Below are 18,789 nucleotides of genomic sequence, written 5' to 3'. Positions count from 1 at the left end.
TGCTTCCTCTTACTGACGGGGAGCACAGACACTCACCTTTAACGTGCGGCTCTAGGTGTCCCTTCAAAGAAGAGCAAAGGTCTGAGCAGCCGTCTACCTGTCAGAAGCTCAGTCCCCCGGCACATGCAGGTCCGTCAGTCTCACGAGCCCAGCTCTTAGGAGAGCCCAGCACTCCTCAAACACCTACCCCCACACCGACCCCCTTTCAGTGGTCAAATCTATTTTCTGGCTTGAGACAAATCCCTACAAATTAAATTCCACCTTGATCCTGGAAATCTTGACAGGGTGGTCTTGACTTTAAAAATAATAATAACATGGGGCACCTGGGTGGCTCAGTCGGTTAGGCGACCGACTTCAGCTCAGGTCACGATCTCACAGTTTGTGAGTTCGAGCCCCGCGTCGGGCTCTGTGCTGACGGCTCGGAGCCTGGAGCCTGCTTCGGATTCTGTGTCTCCCCCTCTCTCTACCCCTCCCCTGCTCACGCTTTGTGTCTCTCTGTCTCTCAATAATAAATAAATGTTAAAAAAATAATAATAATAAATAATAATAACAAGCTGAGAAATTACCAGCTGAGTCCCCCTGCAAAGGTACAAAAAGCAGGCTCTAAGGCAATAAATGCACAGGCAGGATGCTTAGGGGCCAGAATGCAGACGGCAGGAAGGGAAGATGAGCAAAAGGCTAAGACTGTTTTAAAAAACCAACGGACAAAAAAAGACCACAGTGGCAGACAGAAGTGCTCCCGGTTTGAAAGGCACAAAGGTGCTCTCACTCTTGCTGCCCAGGCACTGACCTCCCCCAGCCAGAAGGTGTGCCAAGTGCTGACCTTGAGGCACAGCAAAGACCAACTGCACACGCAGCTCAGGTCTGAGCAACTGGCAGAACATCCAGGTCTAGGTGTGCCCATGCCACACCTGCCAAGTGGCTGCGTAACTCTAGATACGTCCTAGGCCAGTCTGGCCTACAGTTCTTTGCAGAGAAGAATAAGTAAGGTTCAATTCAAGAAATATTTTGTGAGCGGCACTGGCACAGAGGCAAGTGCGTGAACTACGGCACTAAAGACCGCGTGACTGCGGGTATACCGCTCAGCCTCTGAACCCCAGTTTCCTCATCCGTGGAAATGATGGGAATGATACCACCACCTCACATTCAGGATCAGATGAGATAAAAGAAGTTATATCCTATTACTCCTCTGCTCAAAATCAACCAATAGGGGCGCCTGGGTGACGCAGTCGGTTGAGCGTCCGACTTCAGCCAGGTCACGATCTCGCGGTCCGTGAGTTCGAGCCCCGCGTCAGGCTCTGGGCTGATGGCTCGGAGCCTGGAGCCTGCTTCCGATTCTGTGTCTCCCTCTCTCTCTGCCCCTCCCCCGTTCATGCTCTGTCTCTCTCTGTCCCAAAAATAAATTTTAAAAAAAGTTAAAAAAAATTTTTAAAAAATCAACCAATAGACTTCTGCTCTGTCTGTGATGGAGTAATTGAGACCAGACTTAACCTCCCACTGGTTAAAAAAACTAAACAAAATAAATGACACCACCGTTTGTAGACATTAGACTGCAGTGATTCCTGATAGATCAGAAATGAATGATATGAGCCCCTAAGAACACCCTGGCTTTCTTCCGGGAGGCATGTTTCAGACCAAGAAGCCGGCGGGGGCGGGGTGCATGGAGTGGTCCCCACCAGAACATGGCAGTCTCTTGCTGAGTTGAGGAAACAGAGATAGGGTTCAGGGAGGCTAAGGCAGCTGAAAGTTAGAGGGCAGAGTTCCAGAGAGGAGAGGCACATGCAGAAAGAGAGATCCAGAAATCTGCAAAGAGATTCCCTTACGACTTCGCTGAATATTAACATGTGTGCACACAGAGTGAACCTCCACAAGGCTCAGGAAGAGCAATGAAGAAGCAGTGGGCTGAACGGCTCCCAGAGCCCCCGTAGACCTCACAGGTCACGGGCACCGGACTGGCGTGCCCTCACTGCTCCGTCAGGGCACTCAGGACAGACCTGGAAGGGCCATATCCTGGCGGGGAGAGGGCAGATTATCCCTAGGGTAAAGGCCACCCTAGATCCACCCTTACAAAGCCTAAAAACAGGACTTGATGGGGGCACCTGGCTGCAGGTAGAGCACGTGACTCTTGGCCTTAGGGTTGTGAGTTCGAGCCCCATGTTGGATGTAGAGATTACTTAAAATCTTAAAAAAAAAAAAACAGGACTTGACAGAATCAAAATGAACAAAAGTAACTTAACCATCACCAGAATAAATCTCAACATGCTTTAAAGTATGACCACAAAATCCAGACCCTCAACAATGTAATATTCGCAGCACCCAGCATCTGATCAATAGTCTCACCAGATGTCCAGAAGCAGGAAAGTGTGATGCACAATAATAAGAAAGAGCAGAAGAAGGGGCACCTGGGTGGCTCAGTCGGTTAAGCATCCGACTTCGGCTCAGGTCATGATCTCGCAGTTCATGAGTTCAAGCCCCTCTGAGCTGTCAGCACAGAGCTGGAAGCCTGCTTCCAATTCTGTGTCTCCCTCTAACTCTGCCCTTACCCTCTCACACTGTCTCTCTCTCTTTCTCTAAATTAAATAAACATTTTTTAAAAAGTAAAAAATAAATAAATAAATAAATAAATAAATAAAAGGAATAATTTGCAGAAATGAAAACATTAAGACAGGTGTTATAACTTTATTCAAGAATTTAATGCAATTTTTTATTTTATCTTATTTATTTCAGAGAGAGAAAGAGGGAGTGTGAGTGGGGGAGAGGGGTAGAGAGAGAAAGAGGGAATCTTAAGGAGGATCCACACTCAACGTAGAGTGCATCACAGGGTTTGATCCCATGACCCTGGGATCATAACCTGAGCCAAAATCAAGACTGGGACATTCAACCAACTGAGTCACCCAGACATCCCTAATGCAATTTTTAAAATACATATACTGAGTCATTATGTTGTATGCCTGAAACTAATCTAAAGTATGTCAATCATACCTCAATAAAAAGAAAACTGAAAGGAAAACAGGATCACAGTAGGGAGAGAAATATATCACATAAAAAGAAAATAGGACTTCTAGAGATGTAACTATAATATCAGAAATAAGGGGCACCTGGGTGGCTCAGTCGGTTAAGCGTCCGACTTCGGCTCAGGTCATGATCTCACGGTCTGTGAGTTCGAGCCCCGCATTGGGCTCTGTGCTGACTGCTCAGAGCCTGGAGCCTGTTTCAAATTCTGTGTCTCCCTCTCTCTCTCTACCCTCCCCCGTTCATGCTCTGTCTCTCTCTGTCTCAAAAATAAATAAACGTTAAAAAAATTTAAAAAAAAAAAAAAGAAATAAAAATTCCACTGAATGGGAGTGACAGCAGATTAGATACTACAGAAGAAAAGGTAAGTGCACTTGAAAACACAGCGACAAAACCTGACCAAAATGAAGGACAAAGGTAAAAAAAAGAAAGATATTTGAAGAAATAATGGCTGAAATTTTTCAAAGTTTGATGAAACTCCCAAATCCAAGAAGCTCAACAAACCCTAAGCAAAAAAACACACACGCATGCTAAGGTTCTATACAATGAAATTGCTAAAAACCCTTGGGGCGCCTGGATTAAGCATCCTACTTCAGCTCAGGTCATGATCTCATGGTTCATGGGTTCAAACCCCTCGTCAGGCTCTGTGCTGACAGCTCAGAGCCTGGAGCCTGCTTCCGATTTTGTGTCTCCCTCTCTGCCCCTCACCCATTTGTGCTCTCTCTCTCTCTCTCTCTCTCTCAAAAATAAACACTAAAAAACTTTTTTAATAAAATAAAAACCCATGAAAAGGGGGAAATCTTATAAGTAGCCAGAAAAAAAGAGATCACCTACAGATATTAACCAAGATTAAGAATGACCTCAGGTTTCTGATCAGAAGCTACACAAGCCAAATAAAAACTACAATGATGGGGTGCCTGGGTGGCTCCGTCAGTTGAGCATCTGACTCTTGATTTTGGCTCAGGTCATGATCCCAGGGTTGTGGGATCAAGCCCTGTGTCAGGGGTTCTGCACTGAGCATGAAGCCTGCTTAAGATTCTCTCTCTCCCTCTGCCCCTCTGTCCCACTTGTATTCCCTCTCTAAAATAAAAAATAAAGAAATAATTTTTAAAATTAATAATACAAAAAAAAAGAAAAACTACAATGGCCTCATATCTTTAAATTGCCCACAGGTGGGGATGCCTAGGTGGCTCAGCCAGTTAAGAATCCGACTTCAGGGGCGCCTGGGTGGCTCGGTCGGTTGGGCATCCGACTTCGGCTCAGGTCATGATCTCGCGGTCCGTGAGTTCAAGCCCTGCATCGGGCTCTGTGCTGACCGCTCAGAGCCTGGAGCCTGTTTCAGATTCGGTGTCTCCCTCTCTCTCTGCCCCTCCCCTGTTCATGCTCTGTCTCTCTCTGTCTCAAAAATAAATAAATGTTAAATGTTTAAAAAAAAAAAAAAAGAATCTGACTTCAGCTCAGGTCATGATCTCATGGTTTGTGGGATCAAGCCCCACGTTGAGCTCTGCACTGACAGCTTGGAGCCTGCTTGGTATTCTCTCCCTCCCCCTCTCTCTCTGCCCCTCCCTCCCTCCTTCCCTCCCTCTCTCTCTCTCTCTCTCTCTCAAAAACAAATAAACAATTTTTTAAAAAAGAATTTAAAATGCCTACGGGGGGAAAACTGTCAACCTAGAATTCCATATCCAGTGAAATTATCTTTTTTTTTTTTTTTTAAGTTTAAAACTTAACCTGCAGGGGAGCAGGAGAGGCAGAGAGAGGGAGAGAGAGAGAACCCCAAGCAGGCTCTGTGCTGTCAGCATGGAGCCCAAATGGGGGACTCAAACTCACGAACCATGAGATATGACCTGAGCTGAAATCAACAATCAGACGCTTAACGCTTAACTGAGTCACCCAGGTGCCCCATCCAGTAAAAATATCTTTCAAAAATAAATACAAAATAAAATGTGCTCAGTTCAGCAGTGCATACACTAAAATTGAAACAATAGAGATTAGCACGGCCCCTGCCCAGAGATGACATGAAAATTTGGGAAGTGTTCCATGTTTTTTGTAATGTGTAGAATTGTTGAATCACCAAACTGTGCACCTGAAAGACTATCCTGCATGTTACCTATACTTGAATTAAAATTTAAAACAATAAAATTTTAAAAATACAAAATAAAAGCTTTTTAACAGGGGGGAAAAAAGCCAAAAGAAATTGTATACCCATACCACAAGAATGCTAAAAGAAATCCTGTAAGCATAAGAAAACCAATACCAGATGAAAACTGGATACACAAAAGAATGACAGAAATGGTAAATATGCTGGTAAATAGCAAAGATATCTTAAATATATTTATTTTATATTATTCATTTCTACTATTTTTTTTAATTTTAAAAAAATAACTTAAAATGCCCTGCAGGGTAGGGGCACCTGGGTGGCTCAGTTGGTTAAGCGTCCCACTTCGGCTCAGGTCACGCTCTCACAGTTCATAAGTTCCAACCCTGAGTCGGGCTCTGTGCTGACAGCTCAGAGCGTGGACTCTGCTTCAGAGTCTGTGTCTCCCTCTCTCCCTGCCCCTCCCCCACTTACGCTCTGTCTCTCTGTCTCTCCAAAGTGCACTGCAGGGTTGATGACACAAGTACAAGTAAAATCTAGGACACTAATAGTATTAACAGACTAACAGACGACAGAAGCATACTGTTGGTACAGTTCTTACGTTCCTTGTGAATTGGTAAATCATTTGAAAGCAAGCTCTGGCAACCTTAAGTAACACATGGTAAACCTCACGCCAATTACTGACCAAAAAAAAAAAAAAAAAAAAAAATAGAGATACAGCTAAAGCAATAGTAGAGATCAAATGAAATCCTTAAAAAATAATTCAATCTGGGATGCCTGGCTGTCTCAGTAGGTAAAAGCATGCGACTCTTGATCTCTGGGTTGTGGGTTCGAGCCCCATATCGGGTGTAGGGATTACTCAAAAATAAAATCTTTTAAAAAATGGTTTTTAGGGGCACCTGGGTGGCTCAGTCGGGTAAGCATCCAACTTCGGCTCAGGTCATGATCTCACAGTCTGTGGGTTCAAGCCCCGCATCAGGCTGTGAGCTGCCAGCATTCTGTTCTGCTTCGGATTCTGTGTCTCCCTCTCTCTGACCCTCCCCCGTTCATGCTCTGTCTCTCTCTGTCTCAAAAATAAATAAACATTAAAAAAATATTTTTTTAATGTTTTTTAATTCAATCCAAGACAAGATAACAGGGATAAAAGAACAGGTAAGGCGCGCCTGGGTGGCTCAGTCAGTTAAGCATCTGACTTCAGCCTAGGTCATGATCTCAAGATTCGTGAGTTCAAGCCCTGTGTTGGGTTCTGTGCTGACAGCACGGAGCTTGGAGCCTGCTTCAGATTCTGTGTCTCCCTCTCTCTGCCCCTCCCCCGCTCGCTCTGACTCTCTCTCAAAAAATAAAAAACACTTAAAAACTTTTAAAAAAAGAACAGATGGAAAAAATTGTGAGACGGTAGAGTTAAACCCAACCATATTTATATTTACCTCAAGTATAAATGGAACACTCCAAATAGAAGGCAGAGATGGTCAGACTTTGTGGGGAAAAAGCAAGACCCAGCTGTATGCTGTCTAGGAGAAAACCACTTTTAGCAAAAAGAAACATAGGTGAAAGGCCAAAGGATAGAAGGCACCTCATGCAAACACTAGTCACAAGGAAGCTGCAGGAGCAATAAATCTCAGACAACTTCAAAATAGCAGATATTACCAAACAGAAACAGGGACAGTTCAAAAATAAAGGAGTCACTCAAGAAGACATCATAATCCTGAGTAAGTATGCATACAGTAACGAAGTTTCAAATACACGAAGTAAATCAGACAGAATTAAAAAGCTATAAATAGACAAATCCACAATTAACAGTTGGAGACTTTAATAATCCGCTCTCCTTAATCAAAAAGTCCGTAAGGGTTCAGGAGGCCTAAATAACACTATCAACCAACTTGGCCTAATTAACATTAGTAGAATGCTCCATCCAACAACTACAGAATATTCATTATTTTCAAGTTCACAAGGAAAATTCGCCAAGACAGACCATAAAACAAATCTCAAATTTAAAAGAGTTGAAATCATACAGAGTATGCTCTCTGACCATGAGATTAAACTAGAAATCAATAATAGAAAAAAAACCTGGAAAAAATCCCAAATGTTTGGAAATTAAACAGGCTTCGAAATAATCTACGGGAGAAAGAAGAAATCACGGGGGAAGTAAGAAAATATTCTGAATATTCTGAACTGTACAAAAACGAAACCACAACATAATCTAAATTTGTGGAATGCAACTAAAGCAGTGTTGGGAAGGAAATCTAATGTTTTTAGTAGTGTACTAACTTTAGAAAATGTGCTAGAAAAATAAGAGCAAATGAAACCCAAAATAGAAGGAAAGAAACAGGGGCACCCGGGAGGCTCAGTTGGTTAAGCATGGGACTCGTGATTTCAGCTCAGGTCATGATCCCAGGGTCATGGGAATGAGCCCCACTTGGGCTCCATGCTGGGCGTGGAGACTGCTTAGGATTCTCTCTCCCCCTCTCTCTGCCTCTCACCCCTGTGCGCAAGCTCTCTCTCTCAAAAATAAACGTAAAAAAAAAAAAAAAAAAGATTCTCTCTCTCTGCTCCTCCCCTACTCTCATGCGTGCATGCGCTCTCTCTAAAATAAATATATGAATAAATAAATAAATAGATAGATAGATAGATAAAATTATAGTCAATGAAATATGAGCTGGGTTCTTTGGAAGAATATTAAGATTGATAGCCTTTATCTAAACCAATCAATAAAAAATACAGAAGACACTAATTTACAGTATTATAAATGAAATCAGGAAAAGCACTGCATATCTATAGATACTTAAAAGACAATAAGGGAGGGTGCCTGGCTGGCTCAGTCAGTTGAGCCCCAACCCTTGATTTTTGGCTCAGGTCATGATCTCACAGTCTTTGAGATCAAGCCCCACGTGGGGCTCTGTGCCGACAGTGTAAAGCCTGCTTGAGATTCTCTCTCGTGCTCTCTCTGCCCCTGCCTCTGCTCACATGTGCACTCACGCTCGCTCTCTCAAAATAAACTTTAAAAAAGAATAAATGTATACCATAATTTAAAATATTTAATTAAAAAGAAATTACACATGTAATGAAAATTAAAAAAGAAAATTGTACGCCCAGGTGGCTTCACCGGTGAATTCTCTTAAACATTTAAGGAAAAATAATGCCAATCTTATATGAACTATTTCAGAAAATAGAAAAAAAGGTAAAATTCTCCAACTCGTTCTAGGAAGCCAATATGACCTTGATACCAAAACTAGACAAAGATTTCACAGACACACACAAAAGAAAACTATAAATCAATATCTCTCTTAAATATAAATGAAGAAACCCTTAAGAAAATACTGACAAACCTGGGAATGCAAGCTGGTGCAGCCACTCTGGGAAACAGTATGGAGGTTCCTCAAAAAATTAAAAATCAAACTACCCTACGACCCAGCAATTGCACTACTAGGTATTTATCCAAGGGATACAGGTGTGCTCTTTCAAAGGGGCACATGCACCCCCATGTTTATAGCAGTGCTGTCGACAATAGCCAAAGTATGGAAAGAGCCCAAATGTCCATCGATGGGTGAATGGGTAAAGAAGATGTGGTACAGATACACAATGGAGTACTACTTGGCAATCAAAAAGAATGAAATCTTGCATTTGCAACTACGTGGATGGAACTGGAGGGTATTATGCTAAGTGAAATTAGTCAGTCAGAGAAAGACAAATACCATATGGCCTCACTCACATGAGGAGTTTAAGAGACAAAACAGATGAACATAAGGGAAGGGAAACAAAAGTAATATAGAAACAGGGAGGGGGCAAAGCATAAGAGATTCATAAATATGGCAAACAAACAGAGGGTTACTGGAGGGGGTGTGGGCTAAATGGGTAAGGGGCACTAAGGAATCTACTCCTGAAATCATTGTTGCACTATATCCTAACTAATTTGGATGTAAATTTTAAAAAGAAAATTAAAAAAAGAAAGAAAACACCGACAAACCAAATCCAGTAATATACAGAAAGGATAATACATCATAACCAAGTGGAATTTATCCAATAAATAGAAAATTAATTTAACATTTGAAAAATCAATCAACATGAATTACCATATTAATAAAAAAAAACAATAGGATCAACAGATAGCAAAAAGAATACTTGGTAACAGTCAAAACACATAATTTTTTCAAAAACACTCAACAAATTAAATATAAAAGTTGAATCTCCTCCACTTGGGAAAGAGCACCTTCAAATAAAACTTATAGCTTGGGGCGCCTGGCTGGTTCAGTTGGTTAAGTGTCTGACTCTTGATTTCCACTCAAGTCATGAGTGGGATCGAGCCCTGAATGGAGGCTCTGCACTGACAGAGGAGAATCGGCTTGGGATTCTCTTTCTCCCTCTCTCTGCCCCTCCTCTGCTTGCGCTTTCTCTCTCAAAATAAATAAATAAACTTTAAAAAAGAAAAGAAGTTAAAAAAAAACTTATACTTCAAATCACATTTAAATGTGAAGACTGAATATATTTTCCCCTAAGATCAAGAATAAAGCAAGAATGTCTATTCTCAATATTCCTCTCAACATTGTATAAGAACTCCTAGAGAGCATGTAAATTGAAAAGCAATATGTAAAGCTGTCTTCATTTGCAGATGACAGGATCATCTACAGATGTGAGAAATCACACAGAATCTACCAAAAAGCTACTGGAATTATGAGTGTAACAAGTTGCAGATAGGAGACCAACATACAAACTCAATTTTACATTTAATTTCTTTTTTATTAATTATTTATTATATTTATTTATTATTATTAATTATTAATTATTTTATTAATTATTTATTTTTTAATCCCCATCACCTATTTCACCCATCCTGCCACCCACCTCCATTCTGGTAACCTCCACTTTGTTCTCTACAGTTAAGAGTCTGTTTCTTGGTTTGTCTTTTTTTCCTTTCCTTATTTCTTAAATTCCACACATGAGTAAAATCATATGGTATTTGTCTTTCTCTGATTTATTTCACTTGGCATTAGACCCTCTAGCTCTATCTATGCTGTTGCAAATGGCAAGATTTCATTTCTTTTTATGGCTGAATAATATTCCATTGTGTGTGTGTGTGTGTGTGCACGTGTGTGTGTGTATACATATCTCACGTCTTCTTTATCCATTAATCTCTTGATGGACACTTGGGCTGCTTCCATATCTTGGCTACTATAAATAATACTGCAATTTTATTCTATTTCTATATACTAGCATTCAACAATTAAAAGTGAAAAAAATTTTTAATGTTTTTATTTATTTTCTTTTTTTTTTTTGAGAGAAAGAGAGCATGAGAGGGGCAAAGGGAGAAAAAGAGAGAATCTCAAGCAGACTCCATGCTGTCAGTGCAGAGCCCGATGCAGGAGTCAATCTCACAAACCATAAGATCATGACCTGAACCAAAATCAAGAGTCGGATGCTTAACCAACTGAGCCACCCAGAAATTGGCAGGAAGCCACCCATGACTTCAGCTCAGGTCATGATCTCACAGCTCATGGGTTCAAGCCCCACGTCAGGCTCTGTGCTAACGGCTCAGAGCCTGCAGCCTGCTTAGATTCTGTCTCCCGTTTGCGCTCTGTCTCTCTTTCCCAAATATAACATTGAAAAGTGAAATTTTTTAATGAAATCCATACATAGCATGCCAAAATATGAAATATTCAGAGAATTTTTTTTAAATGTGTATATGACCTACAGACTGAAAACTACAAAACACTGACAGCAAATAAGACGACCTAAATGGAGATACATACCATGTTAATGAATTAGAAGATCAATGTTGCCAAGATATCAACTCTCCCCCAAACTGATCTATAGATTCCACACAATCTCAATAAAAATCCCAAGAACCTTTTTTATAAGAACTGATAAACTGATTCTAAAATTTATATGGAAATGCAATGGACCAAAGCTAAAACAATTCTGAAAAACAATAAAGTCAAAAGCTTTACACTACCTGATTTTAAGATTTACTATAAAGCTACAGCAATCAAGACAGTATTTCATTTACATTAGGCTAGACACAGAGATAAATGAAACAAAACAGAGCCCAGAAACTGACCTACGTATCTACAGTCCTTTAATTTTTACAAAGGTGGCAAGGTAATTCAATGGAGAAAGGGTAATCTGTTCAACAAATGATACCAGAACAATGAACCCCAGCCTCTACCAATAAGCACAAGAAAAGATGCTTAATGTTGTTAGTCATCACAGAAACGCAAGTTAAAACCACAAGGAAACACCACTACAAACTCACTAGAGTGGCTAAAATTAAAGACAGACAATACCAAGTGTTGGTATGGATATAGGACAACTGGAATACTCACATACTGCTGGTGACAACAAAAAATAGTACAACTTGCAAAAACCCTTAGGCAGTTTATTATAAGGCTAAACATATACTTACCATGTGACCCAGCAATTCCACTCACAAGTATTTATGAAAGAAAGAAAGAAAGAAAGAAAGAAAGAAAGAAAGAAAGAAAAGAAAACCTATCTCTCCACAATACATGAGTATTTACAGTAGCCCCAAACTAGAACCCATCAGTGGGGAAACAGACTCTAAGGTGACTCCCATGATCCCCACCTCCTTGTACTCATGCCCTTGTGTGGTCCCCTGGAATATGGGCAGGACCTGTGACTTGCTTCTGGCAGAGAGGGTAGGGCAACAGTGACAGGATGCATGTAATTACACGTATGTGGTTACATTATGTAAGACTGTAGTGTCCATTTTCCTAAGACACTCTCTTCCTTACTGGCTTTGAGGAAGCCAAGTGACCACGTTAGGAAGACCCCTGAGGCAAAAAACAGAGGGTGCCATTTTGTTATTGGCATTCAACCAGGGACCTGCAGGCCATAAGGAACTAAATGCTGCCAACAGCCACATGGGCTAGGAAGCAGATCCTTCCCCAGACAAGACCCAGATGAGGTCACAGCCCCAGCAGACATCTTGATTTTTCGCCTTGTGAAACTCAGCTAAACTGTGTCCTGATTCACAGAAACCGAAACAATACATGAGTGCTCTTTTTGATAATTTGTGTAAATTTGCTGTAATACTGTTATGCAGCAATAGGTCATTAATAGAATCCAAATATCCATAAACTGGTGAACAGATCAACAAATTGTGGTATATCTATACAATAGTACACACTACTAAAAATTAATGAATTACTGATACAATAGAAGTCCCACAAACATCACTCTGAGCAAAAGAAGTGAGACACAAAAGAATACATAAATTTTGAATTCATTCACAGGTAATTCTAGAAAAGACAAATATAATCGATGGTGATAGAAAGGAGTTCCGAATCCCTGAAGCCAAAAGCTAGGATTTACTGGGAAGCAGCAAAAGGAACATTTAGGAATACCAGAACTGTTTTGATCTTGATTGCAGTGGTAGTTACATAGGTATAATATTTGTCAAAACTCATTAAACTGACCACAACACACCTATTAGAATTCCACAGTAAAGTTTTTGGCCACAAGGACTTTGTCACTCAATAAGCTATTAAGCGAATCTACAGATTTTGAATCAGGATAGAGGCAACCTCTGAGGGTGGGACAGTGACAGGAGGGTTACTGGGGCGACAGCTTCTGAGGTCCTGGTAATGTTTGATTTCTTAATGCAAGTACTGGTTACACAAGTGTGTTCACTCTGAAAATTCTCCAAGTTAGACACATAATTTGTGTGCTTTCTGGGTCTATGCTCAACTTCAGTTAAAAAATAAAAGAAAGAAAAGATGGGGCGCCTTGGTGGCTCAGTTGGTTGAGCATCCGACTTTGGCTCAGGTCATGATCTCACAGTTCTGAGTTCAAGCCCTGCATTGGGCTCTGTGCTGACAGCTCAGAGCCTGGAGGCTGCTTCAGATTCTGTGTCTCCCTCTCTCTCTGCCCCTTCCCCACTCATGCTCTGTCTCTGTCTCTCAAAAATAAATAAATGTTAAAAAAAAGAGAAAGAAAGAAAGAAAGAAAGAAAGAAAGAAAGAAAGAAAGAAAGAAAGAAAAGAGGGGCACCTGAGTAGTTGGTTAAGCATCCAACTCTTGATTTCAGCTCAAGTCATGATCTCACAGTCATGAAATTGAGCCCTGCATGCTGAGCATAGAGCCTGCTTGGGATTCTCTCTCTCTCCTTCTCTCTCTGCCCCCCCCCCCACTTTCTTTCTTGTCTCTCTCTCTCTCGAGATAAATATTTAAAAAATAAAGAAAAGAAAAAGAAAAACTTTAAAGACTAGGGAGTTATTCTAGACTAAAGCATACTAAAGAGACAATGCAATCCCTATTTCTTGATTGGATCTGGATTTTTCTTAATTGGGGGAATTTGAACGTGGACTATATTATTAAATAATGATTTTTTAAACATTTATTTTTGAGAGAGAGAACATGAGTGGGGGGTGCACAGAAAGAGGAGGTGACAAAGGATCCGTGCTGACAGCAGAGAGCCCGATACAGAACTTGAACCTACGAACCATGAGATATTGACCTGAGCCAAAGTTACACACTTAACCAACTGAACCATCAAGGCACCTCAATAATGATTTTTTTTTTTAAACGTGGGCTCTATGCTAGGCATAGGGCTTGAATTCACAACCCTGAGATCAAGACCTGAGATGAGATCAAGAGTGAGATGTTCAACTGATTGAGCCACCCAGGCACCCCTTAAATAATGATATTTTATCAATACTAAATTTCTTGTGTGATAATGGTATTATGTTACATGTGATATGGTATAACGAGAATAACCTTACTCTTAAGACAAGGTGAAGTATTTTAGGATGGAATACTGTAATTCTGTAACTCATTCTCAAATCCTTAAATATATATTTATATATATAAAGAGACAGAGATGAAGCAAATTCAGCAAAATGTAAACAGTATATCTTGAAGTTTTTATGGGAGTTTTACAGGAGTTCTCTGTATTATTCTTTCAACATTTCTACAGGTTGGAAATTTTTCAAAATACCAAAAACTTGAGGGGAAAAATATCTCATTTGAACTACTGTTATCCAAGAGTTCAGCAGACTTCCAGAGCGCCTGGGTGGCTCAGTCAGTTGAGCAGCTGGCTTCAGCTTGGGTCACGATCTCACAGTTTGTAAGCTCAAGCCTCACGTCGGGCTCTGTGCTGTCAGCGCGGAGCCTGCTTTGGATCCTCTGTCTCCCTCTCTGCCCCTCTCCCACTCACACTCTCTCAAAAATAAATAAACATTAAAAAAAAAAAAAAAAAGAGTTCAGCACACTGCCAAAACTGCACATAAAGACTCAGGAGAAGGAAACTAACACTCACTGAGCACTTACTATGCACCAAATACTTTTTTTATATCTGTGATTCCAGTCAACCCTCAGAGCAACCCTTTAGGGTAATTACTACTTTACAGAGGAGAAAGCAGGCTCAGGGAGGTGGAGTGGTGAGTCCAATAGCGAGTCAGGGCTGAAGTTCAAAGACTGTCAGGATACAAGGCCATGCTCTCGCACTCCTTAACATCTTTGCTGTGTTCTTCTCCCTCCCCTGCTTCTGTGTTTTCTCAATCTCAAATGTACTGTATCCAGGGAATTTCAACAGATTTGAAATCCATGTTCTGCAATATATTCAATATTCAATAACCACTAAACACCCAGAATGAACCATGCTTCTGCACTTCACTGAAGACAGCTGGTGGAGAAACAGAAATAAGGATAACAGCTCCCATTTCTATGGGCCATACCAGGTACAGACTAGAAGGGCCTCTCATAAGAGATCAACCATGCAACCCAGGGTAACATGGGGAAAATACGAGGATTTGAAGCAATAAATGTAATTTCTTTTTTTTTTTTTAATGTTTATTTAGTTTTGAGACAGACACAGACAGAGTATGAACAGGGGAGGGTCAGAGAGAGAGGGAGACACAGAATCCGAAGCAGGCTCCACGCTCTGAGCTGTCAGCACACAGCCCGTCGTGGGGCTCGAACTTAAGGACCGTGAGATCATGACCTGAGCCAAAGTCGGCCGCTTAACCGACTGAGCCACCCAGGCGCCCCAGCAATAAATGTAATTTCTAACTCAGACTGAAGAAAGACTAAGAAGACTGCCATTATGAAAAAAATCAAGCATGTCACTAGCATCTAAAAGTCACAAGGACAGCTAGGATAAATGCCAGCATTCAGGGTATTCAAATATGAAAGAAGTTACTCCAGAACAAATAAAAGAACAACTTGAGTGGATTGGTAGGCAACATGTGAAAGATCATACCCCCAAAAAAGATGATAATAGGACTGGAAAAAAGATTTCTCGTTTGTGAGTGAAAATCCAGAGTTTATGAATGCAGTAATAATAACAACACTATGTCAGGCACTGCTCTAGAATAAGTCATTTTAGGCACACCTGGGTGGCCCAATTGGTTGAGCATCAACTTCGGCTCAGGTAATGATCTCACGGTTCATGAGCTGGAGCCCCGTGTAGGGCTCTGTGCTGACAGCTCAGAGCCTGAAGCCTGCTTCCGATTCTGTCTCTCTCTCTCTCTCTCTCTCTCTCTCTCTCAAAAATAAAGCATTAAAAAAAATTAAAGTAAGTTATTTTATTGGGGTGCCTGGTGGCTTAGTCAGTTAAGCATCCAATTTCATTCAGCTCAGTCATGATCTCATGGTTCGTGAGTTCAAGCCCCACATCGGGCTCTGCACACAGTGCAGAGCCTGCTTGGGATTCTCTCTCTCCCTCTCTCTGCCCCTCCCCCACTTGGGCTTTCTCTCTCTCTCTCTCTCTCTCTCTCAAAAAAAAAAAAAAAAAAAAAAAAGTTCAGTCACTTGTCCAAGATCACACAGCTATGAGTAGTGGGGCTAGGCTTCTAAGCCAACAAGGATGGCTTTGGAGCCCATGCCACTGCTCGACACCGCCTCTCAAAGAAGGGGGTTGGCTACCACCCTGTATCTTCCAAAACGAGAAGCTGAAGCCACAAAGCCAACCAACAAACTTTCTATGAAACAAATACTGATTCGGCCCCACAGACGTGTGTTCTTTCTTACAGACCAGGTTTGGAGGAACTATCCACATTGTTCTTTAAATTCCACTCTGCTTTGACAGCAGCAACGGGAAACTAAGTTGATCAGGACTTGAAAATGAAATGACAAGCAACCGCTAGAAGTTGGTCCACTTAAAAAGTGTGCATTTGCGGCTTATTGTTAGACAACGACAGAATTTGGCATGGAGTTAAAATTTTCCCCTGACTGCCAGCGTGTTCTGATGCAATCCCGTCTCTACCAGCTTTGGAAAGGAGGGCAAAGGATACGCAGAGCTGAAAACCCAACAAGTATGGCCAAACCCCCTCAGGGGACCTTAGATCCCTTCCACATGTACAGAAAGGGCAATTTCCAGAACCAAAGGAATCCTTGGGCACTACAATGGCTCCAAGTGGCAAGCTTTTTAGTAACTTTAACAGCACTGGCAAATTAAAAGTCCTAGAAGAATCAGAGAATGAAGACACACACACACACACACACCCCAGGCTGCGGGCATCCCTAACATGTAACCGTTCAGAAAAGCCCAGATTTTGAGGAGCTTCAGCATTTCAGGAAGCTAAGCGAGATAAGTCAAGAAAGAAGGGCCCCTCCTCCCAGACACTCCCACACTCCAGAATTTCTGACGGTGAGAAAGGCCAGAATCAGCCCGAGTTATTTCCCGTATTTTACAATCCAGACTTCATCTTTCTGAATCATTCGCTCTGCTAACAGAAGCTGATCTGGGGAACACACAACTCCTCTAAATGCAATTCCTGTAATAGACCTATCCTGAAGAATAAAACAGTAAGAAACGTCAAGTAGTGTTCTTGTGCCTAGGAAGGAAGTGAAATGCCGCTAGGCTATGAAAAGTCTACAGGTGTTTCAAGGAGGTGAGAGATGAAGTCCACATTGAAACCATTTTCTTCTTCCTTGGTCTAATCCTAAGTAACTGTAAGCATGTGTGGCTAACCGGTGGAGTCACACACATCTGGGTTTAAATGCAGCCCCCATCGGGCACGTGATCTGGGGTATGTTACAGACCTCTAGAATCCACTTCTGTTGAAATGGCGGTTAATAGCCTGTATTTCATAAAGGTCGTAATGAGCATTACACAAGATAATAAACGTTAATTTGTCCCCAGCATGATAGCACACCCTCAGTAAATGCAAGGTACTGCTGACCCCTGTCCTCCCCACCCCAGCCCACCCACCTTTGGATTTCAAACCCATTCATAGGCCTTATCATCCACTGCTTCCTGACAGCACGAACACTGGTCCCCAAGGTCCCCTTAATGGAGTGTGATCTGGCTGAAACTGCGGCTGAAAAGCTAAAAGGGGGCCCTTTGGCCGAGGAAACCAAACTCTGGGAAGCAAAAACGGATCCTCAGCAAAAGCTTGGTGGCGTCTGTTGTTTACAGTGAGTGCCCTTCCTACCAACGTACTGAGAGAGTCCCAGTACATTTCTGATCCTCCACTGGCAGGGAACGCGCAAAGGTGACGAAGAGGCTGGCAGCGGGGCCACCTCGCGAGGCTGAGGCTGTGGGAGTGGGAATCCTGATGGAGTCAGGGCCCTCCCGGGAGGGGACAACCGAGAACGATGGAGCCTCTCACCCCTCTCTCTCCTCAAGCAGGGGCCCTCGCAGCTCAAGGCTGGAGGCTTCTCAAGGGTCCCGCCACCGTCCCGGCCAAGCGCAAGTGGGACCCGAGGGGTCAGCAGGAGGGAAGCGGGGGCCCGCGGGCGCCCCCGAGCCTCGGCTTGGGAATGTGGTCTGAGAGGGGTCACCGGGGGAGGGGCCGGGCGGCGAGGACCTGGGGAGGGGCGGGGCCCGGGAGGGGGCAAGAGGTCGGGGCCCCCGGCTGGGGAGGCTCAAGGCCCCCGCCCGACGCCCAGCCGCACGCCGAGCGCCCCCTCCAGCCGCGGTCCCCGCCACTACGGCGGGGCAGTCCCACTCCCCTTACCTGGCTCGGCTGCTCTGCCTGCTCCGAGGACGCCATCTTTCTGAGGCCTGACTAATCTATCGCCGCTGGGCGAGGCGTCTCCCAAGCGCCCTCGCGCTCGCTCACCCAGACCAAAGTAGCCGGAACGGAACCTGTCGATGGGGGCCGGGGGCGGGGGGGTGGGGGACACGCGAGGAGGAAGGGGAACTCCTACGTCCGGGTCACCTCACACAATTGCCATTAGGTCTCTGCTGCCCAGGAAGTTCTTAAGTCCGTCTTTTTTGCATTTTTATTATTCTCATTGAATTAAATCTCTGACCATCCCCACAGTGCCTTGGGCACAGGCAGGGACTCGCTAAATCTTTAATAAATGAATGAATGGGAAGAACCTTGGAAATTAATTAATTAATGTTCAATACCATTTGTTGAGTGCCTACTATTTGCCAGACACTTTGGTAGCTGCTAGTAATAAGAAGATCCAAGACTCAATTCCTGCTCCTAATTCAGGCCACACACACACACACACACACACACACACACACACACACAATTACAGCATCTTACGGATAGGAGTCTGATAACAGTTTGCAGATTAGGAAGACACAGAACGGAGCTTTTTGGAGAGAAGAGACTTCTACATTCTTACTTGATAGTAGTTGAGTAGATTTTAAGCTAAATGTAAAATTATATTAAAAAATTGCATATATTAGAACTATCGGTCAGTTCATATTGCAGTTGTGTTTTGACTGATGATGAGTACTTAAAAGGGTTGCCTCAACAATTCCTCTT

At 42.6% G+C, this 18,789-nt stretch overlaps 1 protein-coding gene and 1 non-coding gene across 3 annotated transcripts in view; one reads left to right on the top strand and one right to left on the bottom strand.

Moving 5' to 3' along the window:
* Positions 1 to 18,129, bottom strand: part of PEX14 (peroxisomal biogenesis factor 14) — a 145,949-nt gene extending 127,820 nt beyond the window's left edge. The window contains exon 1 of one of the 2 annotated variants that reach the window (XM_043578555.1): positions 18,022 to 18,129. In XM_043578555.1, the coding sequence (XP_043434490.1) occupies positions 18,022 to 18,057 (36 nt within the window). In that variant the 5' untranslated portion in view covers positions 18,058 to 18,129. The remainder of the gene's footprint in view (positions 1 to 18,021) is intronic. The other variant, XM_043578556.1, reaches the window with a different exon arrangement.
* LOC122482281 lies at positions 4,956 to 5,057 on the top strand. Its single transcript, XR_006297080.1, has one exon. It is a non-coding gene; the product is annotated as a U6 spliceosomal RNA (small nuclear RNA).
* Positions 18,130 to 18,789: the final 660 nt, after the last annotated feature.

Source organism: Prionailurus bengalensis, chromosome C1, assembly GCF_016509475.1.
Source record: "Prionailurus bengalensis isolate Pbe53 chromosome C1, Fcat_Pben_1.1_paternal_pri, whole genome shotgun sequence".
Taxonomy (NCBI): domain Eukaryota; kingdom Metazoa; phylum Chordata; class Mammalia; order Carnivora; family Felidae; genus Prionailurus; species Prionailurus bengalensis.
This window is presented reverse-complemented; position numbering and strand designations above follow the sequence as displayed.